Source organism: Nipponia nippon, unplaced genomic scaffold, assembly GCF_047370975.1.
Source record: "Nipponia nippon isolate SJK-2023a ecotype South Korea unplaced genomic scaffold, ASM4737097v1 scaffold_9, whole genome shotgun sequence".
NCBI classification, from domain to species: Eukaryota; Metazoa; Chordata; class Aves; order Pelecaniformes; family Threskiornithidae; genus Nipponia; species Nipponia nippon.
In genome coordinates, this window is record NW_028262413.1 from 26,151,404 (window position 1) to 26,177,159 (window position 25,756).

General features: G+C 49.1%; 1 protein-coding gene across 6 annotated transcripts in view; it reads right to left on the bottom strand.

Annotated features, from left to right (window-relative positions):
- Positions 1–25,756, bottom strand: part of CPEB1 (cytoplasmic polyadenylation element binding protein 1) — a 42,435-nt gene that overhangs the window by 11,888 nt on the left and 4,791 nt on the right. For 5 of the 6 annotated variants that reach the window (XM_087743671.1, XM_087743670.1, XM_087743669.1 and 2 more), the window contains exons 2-3: positions 24,613–24,790; positions 14,448–14,636 (exon numbers count right to left, since the gene is read on the bottom strand). In XM_087743671.1, coding sequence (XP_087599797.1) covers positions 14,448–14,636; positions 24,613–24,790 — 367 coding nt within the window. Of the gene's footprint in view, positions 1–14,447; positions 14,637–14,900; positions 15,143–24,612; positions 24,791–25,756 lie in introns of those variants that run through there. The other variant, XM_087743673.1, reaches the window with a different exon arrangement.

Here is a 25,756-nt window from a genome sequence, read left to right on the forward strand (position 1 = left end):
AAGCTGCATTACCTAGTGACATACCTAGCAGGAGCTGGTATCTCTAGCCTCACACTACAGTGAGAAACCTCAAAACACCAACAGAAACCCCAGACAGGGGGTCCTTTACTTGAAGCATCTACCTCATCCCAAGGCAGAGCTGGTCTGCAGGAGCTGTCAGCAACAGTCACAGCATCTTCCCAAATTTGCAGAGCTGTATCCCTGCTAGCTTCCCCAACAGAGGTGCAGACTTATTTTGGCTGCGGCACAGGACTATGAACTCATCTCTGACTGCACTTAGAAAGGGACCTCCTGCCCTTTGAATATCTGCTTGGCCCTTCCTGACAGCAGCACCTATGCTTACACCCAACCCCACAGCCACAGAAAAACCTTGCTGGCCCAGCAGTACTTACCCTGGGCAGAGCTGGAGTAGCAGCAGCCCTGCTAGCTGCGGTGGGTCGCGAGGGAAAGCTGCTGCAGATGGCTCAAGCTGGGGAGGAGACTGCTCCCTCCAAGTCACAGCACAGAGCAGGGCAGAGCATCTCCCAGCCCAGGCAAGCCGCACTACGCTGGTTTGCCGACTTCTCTGAAGCCACGTGATGTGTTTAAAAATACAGCCAGTGTATTGTTCAAGGGAGACAGCTGAATTTGTTAAACAGGCTCAAAAATCTGATTAGTCACTAACCAGTACAAGAGTCAAAGCAAAGCAGCTGATCCCATGGCCCAAGCCTCACTGCCAACAGACACTCCAGCACCGATGCCCTCAGCCATTAGGCACAGTGGCTTTGTAACGCTGGGCAGTGAGCGGCCCTGTGCTGACCCCATGCGCGCAGTGTTCCAAGAGACCTGAAGCAGCAAATGCCACGCAGATTACTACTGTGTCCTGCACCTCATCTCCTGGTTATCAGAGATGTGGGACCAGAACTCCATTTGTGATGCATCAGCAAGGGTTCAGGGGCTCCTCAGGAGCTCCCAAAGGCATTACAGGGAGCAACTGCTCAGCCCCATGTATTTCACCCTGATCTCTGCCACCGCTCTGGCTTGCTACAGCCACTGCTTACACATTTGTTCCCAGGATTGCTTAGCTCTCACCACAGCTAGAAAACCAGTAAGGCCAGTATGAGTGCATTCAAGTAGCAGGATCACTGGCCTTTAAAGGGATCTATTGTCTGGGCATCTGAGTTTCAACACCTATCACCAATCAAAATCCTGCCAGCTACAACTGACCCACTCCTAACCTCATGTCCTGGAAGCACTGACATCCTGCTGTTGGTGCAGATGGATTTCATCCACTCCAGAAGCTTTAACAGGTCTACGCAGGCAGCACTTGGTTACATACTCTGCAGGCTACACTGAGCTCATGGGAGACCGCACATCACCCCAGTGGGTCTGACTCAGCTTCACTTGGTACCTACAGCCACACACAGGGACATCAGGAAGAAAAGCTGTGAGCCACACTAGGCATTTCCTCCTTTAAGCAGCTTGCTTAGCAATCAGGTTGTGTCCCCTGAAACCAGCCTTCACATGTAGCCTAGGAAACATCAGCATAAGAGACCAGATCTTATTTCTCAGTCCCCCAACCTGAAGGCATCTGCTCTAACCCACCAAACCCCTCCTAAGGGATGGGGCAGAAGAACCTGCCCACCTAAAAAAAGCCCTCAAGTCATTGGGGCCACTCAGTAAAACAGTTCTTCCAGGAAGTTGGCCTTTTCTCCCCTCCCAAGCAGACAGCTTGCAGAAGAGAAAAAACATTTCCAATGCACATGCAAAATATATCAGCAATTTCCGGTGTCAAGAGCATCCCTGAACATCCTGAAGTGAAGCAGCAAACATCAGGTAACTACTCAGACTAAGGAAAAAACCCTAAGTGCAAACAATTAAGTATTTTTCACATCTATGGGGGAAACTAACTGAAATGTCAGTGTGATTCCCATTCATCCACTCATACACAGCAGCCATGCTATCTAGAGTGTGGCAGTTTGCAGAGAGCTTCTGGAACTTTTCATGCCTCTGCTCAGAGCTGCAAGAGAGGCACATGCCAATGCTCCTTTGCAGGGGACAGCAAAAGAGGTAGCTTTTAATAGAAACTCAGCTCTGACTTTTGACTCACTGCTGCAGCTTTAATGACTGGATTCAGAGCCAGCATGCTCCATCTTTGAGCATGTCAGCCAAACGCTGACAGATTTAAGAGCTCTGTGGAGCAGTCTTGATACCAGTGTGGCACTCTTCCAGTTCACAGGCGCTCAGGTCACTCTCTAGAGAACAAGCATTTTACAAACCACTCCTCCTCCTCAGATGAGCTTTCCCTAGTAAATGCTATCAAGACAATGTTGCTGCAATATGTCCTCTTAACTCCTGCATCATCCTGAGGCCCTTAAAGACACCAAGGGGAGCATGCACAAGCATCCCGGACCCATCACACCCAAGCCAGACACTTCACAGCAGAAGTACACAGCTACACACTGAGCCCACAGCAGTGGTTTCAAAGGGTGGATAGCTTCAACTCTTCAGGCCAACTCTGTCCTGTAGACCCCAAATCATCTTTTAAATCCAGTTATACCTACTGAGCTACCACTTTTAACATCAATTTACCCAATCTCAAGCAGATCACTCCATCAGCACAAGCTGAAATTCACAGCACACACCTTGGGAAAGGCACCCCAACAGCAAGATGCCCAACACCCAACCCAACCAGCCTCAGAACAGCTTTTATTCTTTCACGTGCCAGTTAGACTTGCAATTTAAGATTTTCAGCACCTGCCCAGGACCTTGAAGCATACAGCTTTCTTCCCCACATACTATAATTTACAGCCATTAAGAATTAGACCTTCCTGGTAGCTTTGACCAAGCCCATTTTATAAGAGATGGATGTAGAGATGAGCCCTAAGGAGCCAGGTTTACCAATGCTGGCAGCTCAGGGAAGGGCTCTGGGTAAATAAACCACCTTACCACTATGCTGATGACAAATGATGCTTTAATGCCTTGAATAAGACCTTAAGAGCACTACACACAGAACATCCACTGAATTTATTCCTGACAGCTGGAGTTGACAAAAAGCTCTGCCACCATTAAACTGTCCTCTGAACAAGTACTTCTGCTTTAGCTTGGGTCTGCGGGAGACCACCCAGCAGAATAAACCAACAGCACATTAGCAGAGCACTGCTTATGCTCTTTACTCCTTGGTGCATCAGTTTTAGTCAAGTTATCTGGAAACAGAGTCTCGCCCAGAGCAAAAACCCTCTCACTTTACAGCTGTCCAGGTCCTTCTGCTCAAGACCTTTCCCCACACTGCAGGAATATCAGTGGAAACTCCCCACAGAGGAAAACAGCATTTGCCATAGGGCAACATACACCACTCAGCCTCTTCACAAGCCTGGAAGGCACACATAACTGCATGCACACACACAAGAAACTCCTGTTGAGCTGAGCAGCAGGCCAGGTCTCAGATTCTTACATTACAAGCAACATCTGGCACCTGCATGCTTAATGCACAGACAGTTCAGCACTGCATTTGGCAGTGGCACCAGGTGCCAGATGAGCACATGCATGCACTTTTTGAAGTCATGCTCTAAATACATATTTCAGCCTTTGAAAGCTCACTGCAGGGCTGGAAAAAGGCTACTTAGAAGGGACCAGGACTTCTATGAGCACATCTGCTATGCAGAGCCCTTCGGAACGTGACTTTTGCTGGCTGGCACCACCATCAAGGTTAGGCAGAGGGACATTTCAGTCTCCTGAGACGCTAGAAGTTTGTCTGCTGGGAGATTACTCAGCACAGGAAGGATGGCAGACTGTCAAGAGCGCCCCTTCATCCACCAACTACTACTTACACTGAAAGTCCACCCTTCTGCCCTGATCTTCTTGCAGAGGCAGGGGAAGAGAGATCAATAGGAAAGCTCTTACCAAGAGAAGCAGGGCAGAAGAGATGGGTTTCAGTGCCACAGCAATTCTGCTTCCACTTGGAGACACCTGCCATGCCCAGAGGCTGCGGAGCCATATGCACATTTGGGGCAGGGTGGCGGAGGAGGGAAGCAGCATGAGTGAGGCTCTGAAGACTGAACACAGTGCAGTTTTTGTCATTTGTCAAATAAGCTTGTAAAGAAAAAAGCTGATGTCCCAAACAATAGCCTGCTGCAGTTCCAGAAAAACAGCTCGTCTGCAGTTTTTACCACCCAGCCAGACTCTACCCTGGTGGGGTGGGAGCAGGCTGAATGTTTTAGTCAGCCAAAAAGCAGCACCTCCTACAGACACGAAGCAACTTCATGGCAAGACAAACATTTGCATGTCTGAAAGGCAAACCAGCACCTTAACCACCTCCTACAGCTACAGTTAATGTCTCTGTAGTTATGGCAGCAACACAGCCAGACAGGCTGCCAGAGTGAGATTTCCCCCTCCATCACACACAAGTGTGAGCTGCTTAAAACATGACCCGCTCACCACAGGAAAAGGGGTGATCAATACTCCAGACTAATCTTAAGTGAAGTTTTAGCACTTCACACCTACAGCCATAGGACCTTGCACTGCTTGTGAGGAGCCAGCACGCCTGCAGCCACAACACAGGGAGCACAGGGGATACCAAATGAACCAAGCCCAGCAGAAGCTGCGATGACAGATGCAGGGCTGCAGCACACAGTACAGGAACAGGCTTTGCTTGGCACAGGAAAGGCAGGCATTGGAATCCCCCCCTCTATTCAGGCCTTAATAAGGAGCTACAAGGAACAGCCAGGCTCTTACAGGTGCACAAAAACAGGCAAAAGCTGCAGAAAGAAGCAGCACAAAAATTTTTCTCTTAAGTGGAGCAGCCATGCAACAGGGCCCAGAGAGGTGGAGGGGATCTCCATCCTTCGGCCCTCAGACCTCATCTGAGCAGCACATGGGATACCTCCAGAGGTCTTGTCCAGTTCAAATCTTCCCAATTTTATTATAATCTCATTACTCCAATGGAGAAAGAAGTCACTGCAGTTATGAGAAAAGCCACCTGAAGTCAGATGCACACACCCTCTCTGGAGCTGTACATCACAACAGAAGTCTCAATCATCCTGAGCCAACTGCCAAGAAGAGCAACTTTCAAGAAAAGCAGCTCCCAGAACTGCAGATGTGATCAAACCAGCAGTAACCACCATCTAAACAGCAACTATTGCACAGCCCTTTTTGTTTCTGAAGAACAAAAGAGGAACCTCTGCCCTGACGGATTCTTCATTTGGGGCGAAAAAGAACTGAGGATATTCAGGCAGCTATTTCTGGTTTGCTAAGAAGGGGGCAGGGAAATAAAAAAAGGCAGCATGATCCCACAGCTGAACCACAGAATTAGAGTCAGGACACCTGAGGTCTATTCTTGGTTCTGGCACCAACATGGTAAGTCACTTCCCCAGCATGCCCTGAAAAATGGAAACAGCAGAACTAGGAACACAGAGAAGCTTATTGCATTAACATTTGAGAGCACAGGTCCTCCTCCTGCACAGAGAATGGGACCTGGCTGACAACAATCCTCACTGCTTCTTGAGGCAGGGAATTTCCTACTGTGTTTCTGAGAAGGGAAAACAGGTGCCTAAGGTAAATATAAAATCAGTAAAGACAGCTAAACCAATTCAGGATTAGAAGTGCACAGGTAATTGCATTCACTAAGACTGCCACAACTGCATTCATCTTTAAAAAGATCAGAACATTGAAATACAGCAGGTTTTAACATGTATCAGTCCCACAGAGGTTTAAAAGCCAACATATTCTGGTCAAATTCTGCACAAGCTTCAGCTTCACAAGCCTCAAGAACAAACATTTCTATATTTAAGTACCAAACCCCTCTCAATTATCTGCTGCAACATCCAGGGTGCAAACTCTGCAGCATGTGTTACTTTATGTGCTAATGAGGATGAGACTGACTCATTTTCACCACTCAGCTGCATCACAGTTTGCGGGGTGTCAAGTCCCTCAGGATACCACCTTAGGAGAAGGTATGTTCTTTAAAGGGGGAGCAGGCTGTTGGCCATACCTCTTTGGGCAAGGCAGCAGGCTGCAGTAAAGGAAGAACTAAAGACAGGCTTTAGTCCCAAACGCAGTCTTATTTGAGAAATGGCACAGAAGCCTTGCTAAGGCATTTGGCTGACACAAAGCCACATATTTCATCACTAGATTGGCACACCCAGCACCACCAGTGATGCCTGCAGGTTCCCAGTTACCTTCCAGAGGTCTGCACACCTCAGGTGCAGAATGACAGCCTTCGGGTTTTGCTTCACCCTCCCTCTGCACTCTTAGAGAGAAAACAAGCCAGAGGGGCACAAGGAAGGAAGCTGGCTATTTCTCTGTAGCCATCTCAAACAGATGGCAGCTGCTGCTGTGCCTGAGAGCAGCCTCTGAGCTGGCAGCAGCACAGCCATCACCTGTGATTCAGCTGTTTTGTCAGCACCTAAGGGACCACACACAAGGCAAGCGAGCCCAGAGACGCAGATACAAGGTGCTGAGGTGGAAGATGCAGCACTGACTGGAGATGCCCTGCCCAGTGCCCCTGCCCTTGGCCCATACCCTCTAGGAGGCTGTTAGTTCAGTTCTGGGAACACTGAGGCAGCCTAGGAATTAGTTTCTACAGCCCCCTTGGGCTATGCTACTTTTTGCCACCCTCCAGCAGCTTTTCTATCCTGCTTTGAGCAGGAGCTTGGACTAGATAACCTCAAGACAACCCTTCCAACCTGAATTACCTTACTACCCTAAAAAGACAGCCTGTCAGAGCACTGCAGAGGGCCTAGGAAGCCCACAGCAGTCCCACATGCAGTCACTGCACAAGTAGTCAGCTGCACGAACAGGCCAAACACTCTCCTGCTGGCTCACCAGCCTTGACCATTGCATCGCTGCAATGACAGGTCAGCCTGCAGCACCACACTTCACAGCCTGGTTATCAGAGCAGCAAGCTGTGCCAGGCACAACGTAGCACCAGGGATGAACTCAAGTCTAAGGCAGGAACAGATGCTGAACTCGGGCCCTGTCCCACCAGAGCAGGCATCACTTCCACCTTCTGCTACAGGCAGCCCCAGCACACTGGGAAAGCAGCTCCAAGTGGAAGCACTCAGACCTGCATGCACTGTGGAGTTTGTAATGAAGGCACTGAGCCAAAAACATGTTCAGGACCTCTTCTAGAGAGCTACCATATTACCACCAATAAAGCTACAGCAGACAAAGCCTTTCATGTCTGCTGTGCCCAGCAAGCAAGCATCCCATCTGCTGCTTAGACATCTAGCAGTGCAAGGAAAACCTACCTGCCCCATCTCTCATTTGACTGGCACAGTTTTGGGGATAATCTTACCCCAGGCCAGAGCTTGCAGACACCTAAAACACCCTGCTGCCACCTCCAGTATTGATCACAACAGGGGGGGTGGGGGAAGACTAAGCTACTAGTTGCCTGGGGCAGCTCAGAACCACTGAACAGCAGCTCTGATGCTCTCCTCAGAAGGGAACATGCTTGTTAAAGCTCACTTCAGGAGCTAGCCGAGATGCATATGCTCTAGACTACAACTTGAGTCAAAAAGCTTATAAGCAAGCTCCACAAGCCCGATGTATTTGTACACACCAGCATCACCAGGCAGTGGAGCACCAGTCAGCATGTCTATGAAGGGTGGAGATCTGCCAGCACTGGAGCATTTTCTTCACTGCATCTCCAATGGCTTTGAGCAGGATCAGATGCTTGAGAAGTCTGTGCCCTCCTTGCACCCACACTCATCCACCATTACCTCCAGAAAGCATGCAGGCAGCAGTAACAGCTCCTCAGGGCTGCTCCAGAGGCCGCAATAAAACATCCTTCCCTGACAGAAGTCAAGGGGAGGGTTTTGGGTGGTGTGTGCCTGCTCCTGCAAGCCCACTCCAGCACAAGACTGGAGGCTGCCCTGACCCACTTCAGTTCTAGCTGGATGCAAGCAGATATGCTGGTTAGGTTCCTGTTCCAGTTACTCATCTATTTGCATCTTCCATTTGACAGCATCAGTGCAAATAAAAATAAATCTGTTTAGAAGCTGCTCAAATGGAAGCTTTAGGAGGTGGATTAAGAGCAACTTCCATTAGAAACCAACTACAAACTCAGTTTTGATACTTGTTTTACTTATTGATACATATTTTATTCTGTTAAGGATCAAACACTGCTGCCACACAAGCAGTCTGCAGCTATTAAGTGCCCCCTGCTTTCTACTCCACAGCACAGCCAGCTCTGGCCAGCAGCTGAGAAATCAGCCCACAGACCATAAGCAGCCCTTACTGAAACATGCTTAAGAAACAAGGGCCCATTAAGCATCCACACCAAGTGCATCCTTAGAAAAGCCCTACAGGAGCTAAGATGGCATGGGGCAACCTTTTAGCAAGGCCATCTCAGGTACTCCTGAAGTACAACCACCACACAGGAGACCATGCAAGTCAAGCCAGCTCCCAGCTTTGTTCCCTTACAGCATTACTATAATTAACCTCCATGTACAAGGCACCACCACCACATTCATGCTTCTACTACTAAGCCCTGAACAGTAGTGGGCAGGCTGCTCCAGAAGGACCAGGGCTTAATGCACAGCTGCCAGGAAAGCCTACCTTCATTTCAAGGCAAAGGACACTGAGGACACAGGGATTCAAGATCTTCACCACCACATCTTTGGTTACCCATTTGCCTGAATCAGGTGCAGGTCTGAGGCAAGCAAGATGTGGCCTTGCCTTCTTGCTCCAGCACAAACAGCCATACCATCAGCAGTATGAAGGAACATTTTACTGAGTTTTCTAGGCAGACTCAGGCTTAAACCTGAGTGAAGCTGCAAGTAAACTGCAATGAAATGAGTCTCACTCATCGTGAAGTGCCCCCTCCCCAGACCTGAAGCTCCCCCTTCACTAGGGAGCAGAAAGACTCCTTTCTTGGATACTCTGGTGGTACATAATAACCTAGAGTTATCCAGATGCTGAGCTCTTCCCTATCACATAAGCCTCTGAAACCTTTCTCTAGCACTAGGATTTTCATGCAGCCAAGCAACAATATGCAGGAGTTGAGAGTTATGCTGCTGTTTGAGTTGATGCAGCTACTGGGCATACCTAGTCAGCAACTGTCTTCTGAAGCCACTTGTCTAAAAGACAGCAGGTAAAAAGAACAGGGAGAGACCCGGACATGCAGAGGGGCACAAGGGAGCACACTATGGAGCAGGCACTCAGCACCACACTGCAGCACAGGTTAGCCTAGCAGCAAATTAAACAGCCAGGGAGAACAGCCAGAGATCTGGGGGACCTCCCTCACCTAAATCCTCTGCCCCCTAGGGTCTTCCTCAAGCTCTGCAGCTGAACACTCAAATCAACAACTCAAGGAAGGCCAGCAATTGCTATGTTGTGCTTATTAGCAACAACCACCCCCAGACTGATTAGCAACTGTCACTCAGAGGGGGGGCGGTGGTGTTCCTCAGGTGCCTGCCACCACCTATACAGTATTTCTGAGGACAGCCTGAAAACAGCCCGTCCTGGGGAAACAGCTTAGAAGTCCCTCCTGATGTTATTAAGAAAAGGCTAGGAGTCCATGACAACAACCATGCTTCCTTCTGTGCAACAGGTCTTTTCTTTCATCCTTCAGAGATAGGGTTTTGCCTTGAAGGTTTCAGAGTGATTTGTACTCTTCACAGAGGCCTCAGCTATCTGCCAGGCAATGCATATCAGACTGCCTGCAGTTCTAGCCTAGCAGATTTTAAGCAACTACAGATAATGAGCATGTTCAAGCTTATTGCAGAAAGAAGTTACTATGCACTGGGAAGCAGGAGAACCAAGGACTGGAAAGATCCAGCAGCACTTCCCTACCACAGGCCATTTCCCCAGCATCAGAGCTACTGGAGCTGTAACCTTGCAGGCTAGAGAATGAGACAGCAGCAGCCACCCTGGAGAGGACATGGATGAGGCTGGAGCTGCAGCCTCAAGAGCAGATCCAAGGAAAAGCTCGAATTTGTTGCTGCACCAGCAGCTTTAGGGTCACACACCAAGCAGAGAGGCAGATAGAGCAAGGTGGTCCATCCAACACTGTCAGGAAGAGCTCGCCTGCTCAGGCTGGGCTCACCTACAGAGGCAGACATCCTCTCTGGAAGAAGATCTGATCCTCCTGAAAATGTCCTTGCAAGTTAGCATTGCAAATGTAATGTTAACACTGGTTTTAGGATGATTTCCCAGTGGGCAAATCTGCCTGTCCCACATAGGGTTAGCCTCAGCCTCCCAATGTAGGACAGGACAGACTAGTCAGACCAAGCAGCTGGCATACAGGCTAAAAAACAGCAGAGACCCAAAATCCACACATGGATCTGCTTGTATACTGCTGTCATCCATTCTCTAGGCAAAAATTGGATCGAGACCCCATTTGCTTGTGCTCCATGAGGAATAGAGCAGTGAATGTAAAGGATACCATCAAGGGCAGTCCCATATCACTGCCTCTTAACCCCTCCTTGCCTCTGCAGAGTGATGAACTCGAAGGTCTTAACACAAGCATCTGCCTACTATGAGGCTCCTTTAAAGAAGGGGAAATGCTGCCTCAAGAAATACAGCTGGGGATGGCAGGGCTGGAAGTGATCAAGGCCAGTTTCCTGCAAAAGCCCCTCCCTGGGCCACAGAGCAGGTTTCTGGGACTTGCTGAAGTATTTCCAGCCTGGCAGATCTAGTGGCAGCAGTGGGTTCGAGATGCCTTTCCTGCTATGAGACAGCAGTTCAATCCTACAGCCAGCTCAAGCCTGCAGCAGCTGCTGCCTCCCAGAGAGGCTCCTTCCAGACACCAGCTTCATGGACTGGCAGTACATCTGGCACGCTCTCAAGGGCTAAGCACACATCCTCAGTGCATTAGGGTGCTAGACCCAGAAGGAAAACTCATTACAAATAACCTTGTCTGGGTGCAAGGGGTTCAGCAGCCCTTTGGGAAGGGGGATGTAGGCAGAACTGGAGTGTACAAATGAGCCCCACTGCTCTGGCCTCCTCCAGCATGGCCCTGGCAGGCACCTGATCCCACTGCACCAGGCTGCATGTAAGGTGACACCAGAAGGGTTTGCAGCCAAAGGTCCTTCCCAGGCCGAGAGCTCTGCACCAGCAGGGACTACACAGACAAGAGAGGAGGTCCCAGCTCATCAGTACTCAAGCACAGGCACTGCAGGGGACCACATCAGCAATATTTTTAGCCTGTTAGGTTTTTTTTGCATTTCTACCCTTCCAGCCACCTCCCCATGGGTCTGTGCAGCTGAGTCACTGCTGGAACCTTCCAAACACAGGCACCAGCAGCACCACAGCTCTGCTTGGCAGTGCCATCCCTCCCCAGCCCCTAGAGACAACAGCCCAGTGCTGACGCAGCCTTGCCTGCTCTCAGGACACCCTGATGGAGACCCCAGCCCTTGGGGCTAGGCCAGCTGCAGCCTCCCAGACCTCAGCACTGGGCATCAGGAGCGCCCAGACACAGCAGCATCTTTTCCACATCCTCCCTCTTTTCATCACAGCACAGCTAGGGTACCTGGAAGCATCGGCATCTGCCAACTCCTCAGATCTGTACAGCTTTCAGACAGAGGAACACTCCTCTAACAGCTGGAGAAGAGCATTTGACAGAAGACACTCCTGAACTACAAGATCTCCCCTCCCAAGGAGCTCCACATGGCCACTCCAGGGCCCTCATGGAGGAGAAAAAAAGTGAGGCTCTGCAGACATGGGAGGTGTGGACAGGCTGAAGCAATACAACAGCCATGCACAGATATCAGCCTTTCACTTCTCCAGCCAGTGTACGCCATGCCCACAGCTCTCAGCAAAAGAGTAACAGCAGCCTGGGCCACAGAACACTCATGGCCCAGCTGCTGCACACCTGGGAAGGGAAGGTGCGATTGAGGGGGAGAACACAGTCTCAGGACCACAACACCCCCAGCTACACAGCCCTACACCCTGTGCACAGCCCCTGCAGGCCAGAGGCTCCTCCACAGAAGCAGCACAGCTGTATTTAGGCTGGTTTTACACCCCAGCCATTCCCCCGTCACATACTAAGGGGAATACCAGAGGTAAGAAGTGAGGAAACAGGCCTCTCCAGACAGCATTGGGTGCCATCTTCCAGCAGCTGTTACCACAAGTTGTTACAAACACCCACCGGGTGCAGATCACCCAAGCCCAGGGCCGTGCCTACTTAGATCCTTTGTACTGCTCTTCCCAGGCCTCTGCGGCAGGCAGGAGCTCCAGCATGATGCACTGCAGTCCACGGGGGCACCTGACACCAGATACAACCTCTGCTAGCAGGGAGGTCAACAGAGCACCTTCAAATCTCCAAATGAATCTCCCTCCTGAAACCAGAAACCCCTTCACCCTTGTCAGAGAACCCCCACTACCACCACAGTCCACTCGGCCCCACCACCCAACCTGCAAGGTGCAAAGCCTGCCACAGGCTTGTGCGAGCACTGCTCGCCTGCCTGCCGGTACACTGCAGAGATGTCCGCACCTCTGCCAAGACAGCCTGGCAGGAAGCTGGCCAAGAGAGCACTGGAGATGGCTACAGCAGATCAGGTGGGGCTGGGATATCCGCACAGAGCAGCCACCTCAGTGTGTGACAGCCCTTGTCCTGCAGCACCATTGTGCAGTGTGCCCCAGGTGTTGTTGTTAACAGCAGAACTGTTCAGCATGGATTTTGCCTGCTTTAAGTGTGTTCTTTACATTACAGATCCTATAACACAAGTTCAGTGTCCCAGTCTGCTAACAACCATAAGGGGCTCAGTGCAGAGCTCTAAGGCACCTATCCAGCCCACTGCACACTAACAACTTTCATTTCTCCCTCCTCCTTCGAGGTTTTGGCTGGCAATGATAGGAGGACAGATACCAAGCATGTGGTACTTGCTGGTTCATTAGGGGAAGCCCACAGGATCATGTGCTGGAGCAGAGCAAGGCTTAATAAAGCTACCACAACCTGACTGCAAGCAGACCCTAAGTGCCTGTGCTAGGGCCCATAGGCAAGCCTGCACACTAAGTCTTGTGGAAATTAGATGTAGAAACTCAAGTGAGCTGTGGTGATTAAGCTGTCATTTCAAACTCCACTACCCCACAAGTGATTTTTTTGTTTTACAACCCATGCAGCAACATTCAGGGATGTGTCCCAGAAGCTCTTCCTATCCTGAGGGCAGCATCCCCTGGACACCACAGGTGGTCGACAGGACCCCTTTGCCCTCCCCAACATCTACGTGGGCAAATCACACTGCCCAGGCCACCCCAGAAGCTATCTACATTCCTGTCAGCACCAACTTTACGCCTGGGGCCTCCTATGTCACCCAAGTCTGTGCAGAGATGCACTACCCTTTTAACAAAGCAGCAGCATGCTGCTATAAAGGGATGAGTTTCTGTAGCAACCAGGCTGAACTTGTACAAACTCTGCCAAAGCACTAGATCTTTCCATGGACTGATACTTGAATGAACACACCACCATTTGCGAAACTGTTTTTTTACAGCCCTTAAAGGCTGGGAAATGAACTCTTCCCTGTTTTACTCCCCTGCCCTGTCACCTGGCTGAGGAGATGCAAGTTTGTGCACACAGCACCCCTTTCTTCTCCTGCAATTTTACAGAGAAGGCTAGTGCCTCTGGAAGAGTTAACTGAACCCTGCATCACTCTGGGAGAAGCACCCAGCACCCTAAAAACCCCCCATCTGATCCCAGCTGCAAAAAACAGACTGGAGAGGATTGAGGGGGAAGGGCAAGCCAGCCAGCAGCACATGGCTGCAAGTCCACACCCTGCTGATCACGTAGGTTTGCGCTGGACCAAAAGAGTTAAAGCAAGAAGCCATTCCACTGCATCTCCTCCAGCCCACTGCATCTCCTCCAGCCCACTGCTAGGAGCAGACCGCTATTTCTAGTTAAACGTGGGAGTGGAAAAGGATCCCTCCAAGTCTTCCACCCAGCCTGCGAGCTGCCAGCTGAAGTTGTTAGTCAGGTGCTGGCTGCACCTACCACACCCCACAGGCAGAGTTTGGCAGGCAACACTGCTGTAGCATAGGAGCAAGTGGTGCTGCCTGGACTTTCACAGTCAGGCAGTGGGGGGGGTCCCTCTGCAAGCACACGCACCCCTGCCTGCAGAGCTACCTGCCACAGGGAATTTTCTCAAGCTGCTGGAGCAAAGTTCAGCCTCACTCCCACCCAGCATGTTCAGCCTCCTGACACCACACCCCCCACCCACTCCCTCCAAACACAGGGAGAGGATTTCTCCTCTTCTCTCAGCAAGGTTATTCCTCCACCAGCATTACAGCACTGAACAAAACATAAGCCTGGGCACTTCTTGTCTGCAGTGACCTGACAGTAGAACAGAGGGGGCTGTGGCACAGCCAGCCACAGCCTCCCCAACTAAACCACCACATTACACAGGCATTACAGGTCGAGAAGCCCCCATCAGTAACTGCCAGCACCCCATTACACAAGCAAATTGCTCTATGTTAGCTTTAAAACAGCCAAAAATAAAAGGAATCCAACAACTGTTGCTGCATGTCAGACTCACCGGACTGTGTACTGGTTTGTGCTGCAGCATCAGAGTCCTGGGTGCTCCAGGGTCTGTCCCACCCTGTCAGGTTGAGGGACTGCAGGCCAAGGCACAGATCGTTGGTGTCTGGGAGGCCACGGGAAGACTCTTGTGTGGACGTGGGGAAAAGCATCCTGCTTGCCACTGCTTCTTCAGAGTCCTGGAAGTCTGCTCAGATTGAGAACAAACAGAAGCTTGAGAGTTCAGGGCTGCTTTTTTCTTTTTAAAGAAGGAGTTTTCCAAAGCGTTAAGCCCCGAGCCAGGTCTCGTGCTGCTCTGAAGCCACAGCTTCTGCAACTAGCAGTTGCACCCCAAAAGGGAGGGCTACCATATGTCCAGAAACCAGCCCCCCACCCCCCTCAGCCCCTCCACCTTCCTATCCCGTCTGCATTACTGACTGGGTCAGCATGTGACCAGGCTGCTGATGCTTACTGTGCTGACAGTGACGTCACTCAGCCATGCAAGAGAACTGCATCAGCTCTTACAAAATAAAGGTAAGAAGAAAGGATAAGATTCCCCTGAAAGACAAGACAGCAGGCAGGAGGAGAGGTGCAGGTCCAGTAAATCAAGGGAGGCAGGCAGCACAAAAGCAGGGCTCCACAATATGGCACAGCAGACGACAGGCTCGAGGCAGCAATCCCCCCAGCAACGACGACAGCAGCAGCAACAGAGCAGACAGTTTTAGTGCTACCCAGCTCTCCTGTCCCCGCCTCCCTCCACCCACAAAACCCAAAAACACTTTAGTCCTGGACAGACTCCAGCTGCTGGCTCCAATTCAGAGCCCAATGCAAAGCTTTGCAATTCTGCTAGCATAATCTATTTGGTTCAACTTGGCCACTGTGCCTCACTGACTCTGCATTGTTTACCACTGAGTAACAAGGATAACCTTCAACCCCCTCCACTACCCAGAGAGAAGCCCATTATCCCAGGTCCAGCCCAAGCAGGCACATCACACTGGTACAGGGAGAATCAGACCAGCTGGAGCACAGGACCCATTTCACATCAGGAATTTTTCATGGCCTGTTTACTTTCCGCCTGCCTGGTCCCCCCCCTTTCCCAGCCCTCCCCTCCTCTGCAGGGTGTTCACAAGCCTATGGTACTGGAGACACCAGATTCTTGCCTCGGTTTAAGCTTGTGCCAACAGCCTAAGGAAACGCAGCAGGTTCATAGTCTGAGAATTCCAGTTTAATGTAGGGATCTGGGGGCTGATGAAACCACAAGATGCTCAGCTGTGTTACCCAAAATCTGAGTCAGAGGGCACTTATAAGCCAGCTACCAAGCAGCAGCAGCTGTCTCCTCCTCCTCCCCCTGCCCCCACACCCTCCCACTGTGCCATCAGATGTACACCTCGCACACACCACTCCAGCTCTTCAGCAGGGTGCTGCAGTGACTCCAGCCTATCACCTTATCCCTCATGTGCAGCCCCAGCCACCCCAGACAGTCTCACAGTGTTCCTGGCCTCCTTCTCCACACCCACGTTGAGTGCCACTCCGTTGCCCATGACCTAGAGAAGCACAGGCAAGGCCCCCCCCATCAGCTGCACACCCCACACAAGACGCAGGCCACTGATGCCACTGGAGGTGGGACCCTCACCTTCACCCCACAGTGATTTGGGGAGCACCAACATTCCCAGATCACAGCAAGGGGGATGAAACACTGTGGTTGGGATGAGACCAGCTAAAACCATATCTGCTGGCAACATGCTGCCTTCCCCCTTCCCAGCTGCAGCCTCCTCCACAGTACTTCACTGGGACAGCATCCACTGGGGTTTTTATCTACTCCCCTAGTAGTACTAGTACAAGCTGTAGTGCCAATTCAGTCACATTACTATCAAGCACCTGTAACAGCATCAAACATTCCTCTGAAAGCATCACACTGCATCTTCAGCAGGGTGTTTCACTGCATTAATTCTTCCAGTATGGTTTTCAGATTGCTTGTTTTGGACAGGCCCTAAAAACATTTATAATGCAGCTGTAGGGAGGAGAGGATAAAGGCACATTGCTCAGACAACTCAGTTCCCACAGCAACCATAACTTGCCCATATGAATATGTAACATTTCTGCATTTATGAAAATGCATAAGTGCTGTGCTCTAGCCCAGATCCCTGGCAGTAGGAGACTACCTTCCCTTTGGGGACCAGTATCTTGCTAGGTTTTATGCCATCTTCAAGATTAATTCCCACCAAGCTTCATCTTCTGGGAAGTGTGGATACAGAATATCAACAGACAGCAGAACTCGAATCCCACACAGATACAACATCTTGGATGAAAACCACCACTGAAGAAATATGGGAAACGGGGAACAAATCCATGAGTGACAAGAAGCACTCACTCCACAGCATCCAGACACATTTTTCCCTAGCTATCTACATTTTTCAGGAAATAAGCTGTTTTGTTAAATTGAACCCAATCAGATTCAAGTTCAGGAGATCTGTGTTTCTCTCTGATGACTTCAATCTACATTAAAGACAAGCTCCCTGCAATTCAGTTATGGGTATAACTGCTGAAGCACAGTAGAATTTGCTTAGATTACCAGCATTTTTTTAATTAGACCTTTTCCCATCCAAAGCAAATAGCCAGCACAAGCCTGCTTCCCCTTGAACACTCCCAGTCACACTGAAAGATGGATAAGGGTCATCAAGGAAAAATGCCAACTTAAAAATAGTATTTAAATGGATTTTTGGAATAGTTGTTTTCAAATTCAGAGGCTGAAAATTTGTTACAAAGTAATCAATTGTTGATGGCAGACAAAACTAATAGAATACTGGGGCAGGAAGAATTAATTTCCTACAAAAATTCAGTCTAAAGAGTCATAACCTCAAGTTATTCATAAGTAAATGTCTACCAAATATTGAATAATTTCACTTTGCAACCTGACACAGCCCAACCCAGCCCAAACACTTTGCTGCAGACTTTTCCAAGCCCCAAGAACCAGTCCGAGTCTTTCCAACCTGGATTTTTCCCTGGAGTTGCCACTGGAAGCCAACCATCCTGGCAGAGGGAGCCGCACTGTGCTGGGCTCATGCCCGAGCATCTGGGAGAGACTGAGCTCCTGCCTCCTGAGCTGGTTAGGTTTGATTTCAACAGTATCATGAGAAGCAAGTCCTTAGTAAAATGCTCTCGTGCAGGTCTCTGAGCAGGCAGCTCTCCTGGATGACATCCTTCTGTCTGTCCAGGAGATCCCTGGAGCCAGGGTGCACCACAGCACAGGCTGGACAGCTCTCCACACCACTGCCTGGATGGAAGGCTGCATTTTTCAGACTTCAAATATTGGCATTGCACTTAAGACATTTCAAAGGCTTCTTAAAGGTGAGCATCTCCACACAGTTCAGCTCTTAACCTGCAGTTAAACCCTACCAGCCCAGACAGCCTATACAAGCTGCAGCCCCAGCCACTTGTCCCCACCCCAGCACTCCCTCCCCACTTACACCAGTTTAGGCAGATGAGTTCCCACACAGGAAGCTGGGCTGGGGAGCTGATCTGGTTAAAACCAAGCCACCAGGAGTTAGTTTTAAGCCTAGCTCGTTCCCCTGATCTGATATGCAGTGTGGCTGCACTGACCAGGCATTTGAAACAGGAAAACATTTAGAAAATTACAGCCTAAGCCTGTGTGGAGAAGACAAGCAGTGACTGGCATCACAAGCCACGACCCCCAGGCAGTTTATGGCAGGCGCGTTAAGGTAGCATGGGGAGAGCTGTGCATGATTCAGTCCCTGTCCCATAGCAGCAGCTATGCCATCAGACTTAGTCTTGAAAGGTGACACTTCAACCAAGCACAAAGATGTTCAGATGTTTGAGCCTTCCAGATCAAGCCCACTTGCAAATGGGTTTTATCTTAAAAACTGAGAAAATCTAGAGAAAGGCAGCAAGAAAATGGTTAAGCAAGCATGAACCAAACAAGCTAGATCCCACTCCCTACCACCTCTGCAGCCATGAAGAGGTCTCCCTTTGCTCCCACATGCTAATTTCTAGCAGAACCCAAGTATGGAGGAAGTACCTCCACAAATGAGGCCCAAGCGTACGGAGCAGGGGAAGGATAAGCACAACTCAGCTGTAACCTCTGTTCACTGGCAAAACCAGACTCATCTTTGTGTGCAGCTACCTTGTGGACTAGAGCTCTGACCAAGGCTGAACTTCCAAAAAATCCACAGAAGCAAGAGGGAAGGTGAACATTTCTGCAGCCTTCAGACCACAAATGGGAAGGCAACTCACAGCAGAAGCATTGTTTTGCCTTTCACACCTATTCATACCTCCAGTTTTAAAGGCCAGGAATTGCATCCCTGAAAATTAAGCTTCAAGTATGTTTTGCACACAAGACAAATCTGAAGTGAAAGCTTTTAGAGGACAAGCCAATTGTATTCCTAAGGTACACTGAGGATCATCAGGGGCTTAGGAAAGCTCTTGTTAGGCATAAACCTACTAGTTACAAGAGGTTTTTCTGAAACACAACTAAGCACCTTCCCTGTAATCTGAAAAATTCCTCAAAGTGGAGACATTTGCTGCTGCATGACCTGTTTCACAGCCAGAGCAAGCAGTTTGCCTTATTCCCATACCACAAACACTTGAACAGCTGGCAAGCAACTATTTAAGAAACTCAGGAAGAAGGCACTGCAACTTCACCTCACTGCTCTACCTACCTTTTCCAACAGAGAAACTACCACAGGATTACAGCACCAAAACCTGAACAACAGGACAGCACATCAAGAAACTCACAGGAAACATGCTGGATCTTCAGCAACACTGCCCAATTTGCAACTGCAGCAGAGTGCAACAGCTCTAGGCCAAGTCCCTGCTCTCTGCAGAACACCCACCATGATCTGTTTCCATTTGCAAATCTAATGAAGAAACCCATTTAACTAGAGCTACTTTCCAGTACAGAAATACATTGCACCCATGTAGGCTAAGACCTGTTAATGTGACACTTGAAATAAAGGCCAAAACCTAAGGCAGTAGGTGTGCACCTCTTCTGGAGCACAGGTGTTGAATTTCACTATTCTGGATGTGTATACCAGACAGAGCATTTATTTGGGGCAAGCAGAACAGTTCTCAGCTGCCAGTTCCAGGTGAGCTCCTGCTAACAGCCTTGCTCTGCCCCAGGCACCCTGTTAACACCATGCACTCCAGGCAAGCTGCACATTTTGGGTCTCTGCATCTACAACATTTTGTCCCCGCATCCAAGAAACACACATCAGGTCAGCTGCATCCAGATCTGCCTGGCATGTTTCCTCATGGTTGCAGGGCAGTGAAGAACAGGGGAATTTACATTATAGTACCAGAAAGGACTTTTTGGGTGGCTAAACAAGTGATAGGTCAAATTGACTGCAATTGAGAGCAAACAGGAAGCCAACTTAGTCATCAGCTAGTCTGGGTTTGCATTTGTCCTTCAGTTTTCCTTAACTAAAGCAGCCAGAGAATCATTAGGACCTGATGGGCCACAACTAACAGTCTTTACACTGAACTTGACACCTTAAGCCACTCCCATCCACAGGAAGTCATTTAAGCATCTCCCATTTCTTTGTACAATGGACTATCAACCTATAGCAAAATAATGGCTGCTTCAGTCTCAGTTAAATGAGCAGAGCTTAATGAAAGGGAAATCAATGCTGCTGGAACATTTGGGGTACCTACAATCCTTTTAAATCCATTTGTTTTAAGCTAGCATTGCCTTCAGTTGAAGCCAGTCAGCTTAGCCAGGTGAGTAAACAAGCATGCAAAGGCTGAAGAGGGAGCTTTACTCACTGTTCTACTTAAGCTGGAAGTTGTGCCTACAGAACAGAATGATTTCAAAAGCTGGTTTAGGTTTTTTTAACCAAATCTGGTAGCAGCACCTTCCACCCAGCAAGGCCCAGCTTTAAAGCCTGGCAAACAAACCACCTGCTATCTTAAGAAACTGGCTTTGCTCACATTCTTATTCAGACCTGTGATGAACACACAGATCAGCTTTAAACTTGGGAGAGGAGAACCACATTCCCTGTGAAGCAGTTGCTCAAGGACAGGCTGCACTCCAGCAGCACTGGCAGGAGTTGAGCTGGTGGGAGATGTTGACTCCAGCCTCTATCAAGGCCACATTTTCTCTCCCATCTCCAACACCACACTAAAAGCCACTAAAGGTTAATGTCTGCACTGCCCAACCTTGCTGAAGTTTTGTCTTTCTTCAGAGAGGACTGAATCAGCCTGAAAGGCAGGTGTTCTGAAGCACCACGCAATCCTGTTCCAGAAGCTACCAGACAAGTTCTACCATTACAGCTTTCACCACACTGCCGCACTGTACCCTTTGGTTTGGGCTAATGACCTAAGCCTAGGCTTGAGGAACTCCTGGAGCAAGCACCCATGAACCACTGCAGTGGTGGTCAGGCTGGTCCTGACAAGGCAACTAAGTTCACCAAGGATTAGCATTATCTGCAAACTGATCTTTATAGAGATTTAACATTAGGTATGGCAAGCTAAATCTCCAGTGGCAGCCCCTTCTGCCACACAGCTCTGCCCAGATCTGGATAACTCTCCAGTTGTGTCAGATCCAGGACTGCTGACTAAGCTTGTTCTCTCACATTGCTTGGACTGCTGCTGTACTGATCTCTTCTCAGCACCGCCTTGCTGCACACCTCATCACACCAAGTAAGGTGTCTCCACACGTTTCCCCAATAGCATTAGTGAAAGGTCAAACTTCTGCCATCCCTTCTCTGCCACATGTAATCCTCTTAATGCTGAAAGGGGCTTCTTACACACAAGTCCAAACCAGGATAAATTTAGTTTGACCTGAGGAAGACAACTGAAAAGCTTGAGACCATGAGCAGATTAAAGCACAAGATTTCATCTGCTGGAATAAAACCTCTTTCCCAAGTCCCACAACCAAAAGAGTTTAAGTCATAAGAAACCAGTCCTTTCACCTACTATAGCTACTATATTAAGGGTGGATCTCCAGGCTCATTAAGACTGCCCAAGCTACAAGTTTCATGACAACATAGCCTAACTACAATACACAAGTTATTCCTGTACCAAGTAAAACCACCAGAAGGTCAGAAATTCTTCAGAAGTGATTTAACTTGGAGCACTGACAAGACACCACATGAGATCAAGGGTGTCTCTGCTCCATTGGTCACCTACCCAGAAGCCAGGCTCACCAAAGGCAAGACACTGATCCTGCAGAGCCTTGTCTGTTCACTCAAAGACATGGCAAACAGCTCCGACAGCCTGCTTCAGGCTCTAAACCATCTGCCCAGCACAGGGGGCCGTAGCAGCATTATATTCTGAATTTTAGTGATCAGCCTTACAGCCATCAGGTATGAATTTCTGCAAAAGACTGCCACAACCTAGGCCAGGGTCCAAGGGCCAAAGCACCTCCCCATTTGCAGATCACAGCTGTCCTAGCTGACAGCACCAGCTTCTTCATGGAGAAGATGCTCATGAGCAACATTTAAACAGAAGCAGCTCATGCACTTTTCTGGTCCAGAGACAGACAGAAGCTTGCAGAACTGCTGCATTCAGGCCCTCATTACCTACCAAGAGGTCCTGACTGATGCTACCAAAACAAGGCTGGGACTACAAGTAGACTAATAACTGAGCAGCTGATGCACTGGCAGATGCTGACTCACCCACACCTTTACAGCTGATAACTGCTGGCCTCACCAGGGTAGCTCAGGTCATACTCTATCAGCAGTCTCTTGTACAGCCCAGAGGCACCTTCTGAAAAAGATCACATTTCCATTAGCCTGAAGGGTGAGGGCACCCAAGGCAGCAACTTTCTAGCCCTGCCTCAGCAGTGCCCAGCATCCTTTGGGAAGCGAGCAAGCCTCTTTCCTCATGCCATCAAAAGCATTTGTGCCACTGCACAAGGGATCTGATACAAGCTAAAAGCCTTCTGTCAGGTTACCCAATGCTGAGCATGGCCCCCACCCTGGTCCTCATACTGCACAAACGGCTGTGCCAGGAGCCAGCACCTACTTGAGACTGGCCTCAACTGCTACATCAGGAACAAGAAAAGCTGCTTACTATGTCCCCAAAAGCACAACTTCAGTTGCCCTGCAGCAGAAATGTTTGCTAGAAGAAGCCTCCCTTTTTTACATGCAACTCTCACCACGCTTGTCCTACAAGAGGTCTTCCATAGAAGTTACTCAGTGATAGCCTGGAACACAAGCACAGTTTAACACGACTGAAGGGAAATTCAACCAGTTTCCAATCAAGGCATCACCTCTCAGGAGCTCCACACCTGGCAAGAGCCCCTGCTCCAGGCATCCATAAGGAATACCACAGCAACTGACAGACCAAGCAGAGATTTATATGCAGCAGGTCAGTAAGCAGGTTCATTTCATTGCCAGGTGAATACCCCAGTCCCTCAAAGAAGAGTTTTAGAAGCCTAGAAGACAGTACTGCAAATTAAAATTGATATGCCAGCTCCAAGCCCAGACCCAAAACCAGAACTAACACATATCTTCACAGGATGAATCTGCTCTAGTGGGCAGGGATAATTCCTTTATCAACTAGGTTAACTTTGGCAAGTAAGCTGAAACTTAATTAGGAAACATTCCCATTCCAAATTATAAATATGAAGGGCTATAGCTAAGATTTCAACAAGGCAGCCAGAAGCAACTCTTTTATGAACTCATTGTTGGGAATAAAGGAAAATACTTCAGTTTTTCTCCCTTACACTTCCAGTGCATCAAGATCAGATACAACACTGACTCCCACTGCACCAAGGTACAAAAAATGTCTAAACAACTCAGTACAACAGCAGATCTCTAAAAATGCACCACCAACCACACCACTGACCTGAATTAGTTAATATTCACTATGCAACTGCTCAGGAGTAGCCAGCATATCCTCCAATACTTTTACTAGGCACATTTCAAGCAGTGCTGGCTATAGATCTGTACCTCGAAGCAAACAATTCACTTTCTCTGGTATTTCTGCAGCACCAGCACAGGATCACATGGCCAGATCAGCCCCTGGCCCACAGTGCTAAGCCCTTCAAATACCCAGGAGATTACACTGCACTGGAAGTCATCTGGTAGCAGTCATTTCACTAGTCCACAACAAAGTTGCACTGCTCAAGCATCAAACAGGGCCACAGGATGCCCAGAGACCTGGTTGCAGCTTTTTTTTACACCTGTTTGATTAAAACTCCACAGATTATCCATGAGCACAAGACAACCCTGTCTCCAAGTGACTGCAGAAAAGGTGTCTGCCTACAGCAGCCTGCAAGGTCACCAGCTGGTGAGGTTTTTCCCTTTACTTCCCACTTCATTTTGGGACAAGTCCAGAGGGTCAGCTTGTTTCCAATAATGGCCAAAGTGTTTATTGACCCTATAATTCAGATGCTGGAGGAGAAAAAGCAATCTCTCAAGTGCCCAAATCCTTGGCGCAAGTACCATTGCACAGAAGTGCACTGACAAGAGGAACATCAGGCACTGGGCAGGTACATTTACTGGCAGATCTTGCCTACTGTAAAGGGACAAAAGCACGTCCTTCACTTACATAAAAATAAGATTGGACCCAATGCTCTTTGCTTTGGCACAGAGCCTTCTGTTTTGAGGCAGATCAAGTGTAAGATAGCAGAATATGCCCGCTCCCCTCAGCCTGCAGGAAGCAAAACTTGCAGCACTGATTTCATAATCCCAAGCTTGCTTTGCAAGAAAGTCTTCACCTACATGTACTGGTTTGGCACACTCTTAAATACACAATTAACTGACCTGTAGCAAACAAAAATGCAAAAGAATTTTGAATAACCAATGTATGCAGCAGATCAGCCATACTAACAGCTAACAGATTAATCCTGCCTCCAGGAGAGGCAGACTGTAAAGGAGTCTGCTGGAACTATCTATGCCAGGAGGTGGCAGGTCAGGCAGCGAGAGCTCATGTCCTGCCCACACAATGATGCACAGCATTACAGGGAGCATAAGCAAGCCTTCCCAGGCACCTCCACACTGCCAGGGAATACTTGAATTATTCATTTCAGGCACACAAATGAAGCCCCCAGTACCAAAACTGCATTAACCCTGACTCCAAGCAGCTCTCTGCTCACAAGCACATGCCAACAACCACGCCACCAAGAAATGCCACCACAGGTTTGCTAGGTCCCACCAAGCAACTCCCCCCTTCTGCCAGCCCCAGATCCTCATGCTTGCCTTGAGCCCAGCCAAACACATCACCTGGCAGGATGTCACATTTGCTTTTTGTGATGGGCGTGGTGCAGACTCCACTGAAATCCAAAGAGTTGTCCAACATGGCATTTATTCGGCGGAATATATCTGCATTGCTGCAAGTGGAAAGTGCAGGGGCATCCGGGCTATCCCAGCGGTCCTTTACGCTCCTCCCAGTATCTTCTTTCTGGTAAAAAAGAGCAAGTATTAGTGTCAAGCAGGCTAGTACTCACCACCCAGCTTTCAACACATTGTGGAAAGTCTGGATTGCCTCCAATACTCATATTAGCTTTAGCTCCAGGTCTTAGCAACACTCAAGTACAATTCTTGGCATTAAATAAACAGTTAAGCAAACAGGTCAGCAATTCGTCAGCATAGCACATCAGACCAGGACCACCGCAGTCACAAACAGGTACCAGCTCACCACAGGTAGGATGAACTTTAGACTAAGAGCCATAGCACCCAAACTAGTGTGGTTGCTAACACAAGGTTCCTGCTGTTTTTCTCCAGCACATCGTAACACTGAAGTAGAGATCCAACTAGCAGAGGAGGCCGATTCTGAGGAGAAGGTACATGCCTGACACTGGGGGACAAGGGGGATGCTCATGGTCAAGGCAGCCACCATGAGAAACCATAGTAGCTCCTGTGCACAGCAGAAGAAAGCAAGGCTCACTTTACCACCCATATTTGGGAGCTCTGAACAGCACCTTAGAATAGCCCAAGTCAGCAGCCATGCAATCACTTCAGAAAACAGGCTTGAGGAAAAAACATGACGTCCCAGCTAATCAAACATAGCCCCAAATCCTAAGGTCTCCCTTGGAATGGCAGAGAACCAAACCCTCATCTTCCCTTTAGGTAACAGCTCCTGACCACAGAGGGAGGTTACCCCAAACCAGCTCTGCTTTAGCATAACCCTCCACAGGCACTGATCTCTGTACATCAAGGTTTTGGGACCATGCTACACAAGCCAGAGCTCTTATAAAGCTTCCTCTGCATGAAAAAGATCAAACCCCTCCTGCTTCCTGGTGCCAATCCAGAGAACCGGCAAGAGCAGCTGCTTCTCCCAGCTCTGCTCACAAGCCACTTTCACATCCAGGCTTGTTTTGGTGCAGCTGCACAACACTTAAGCCTCTACCAATCTAGAAGCCACTAA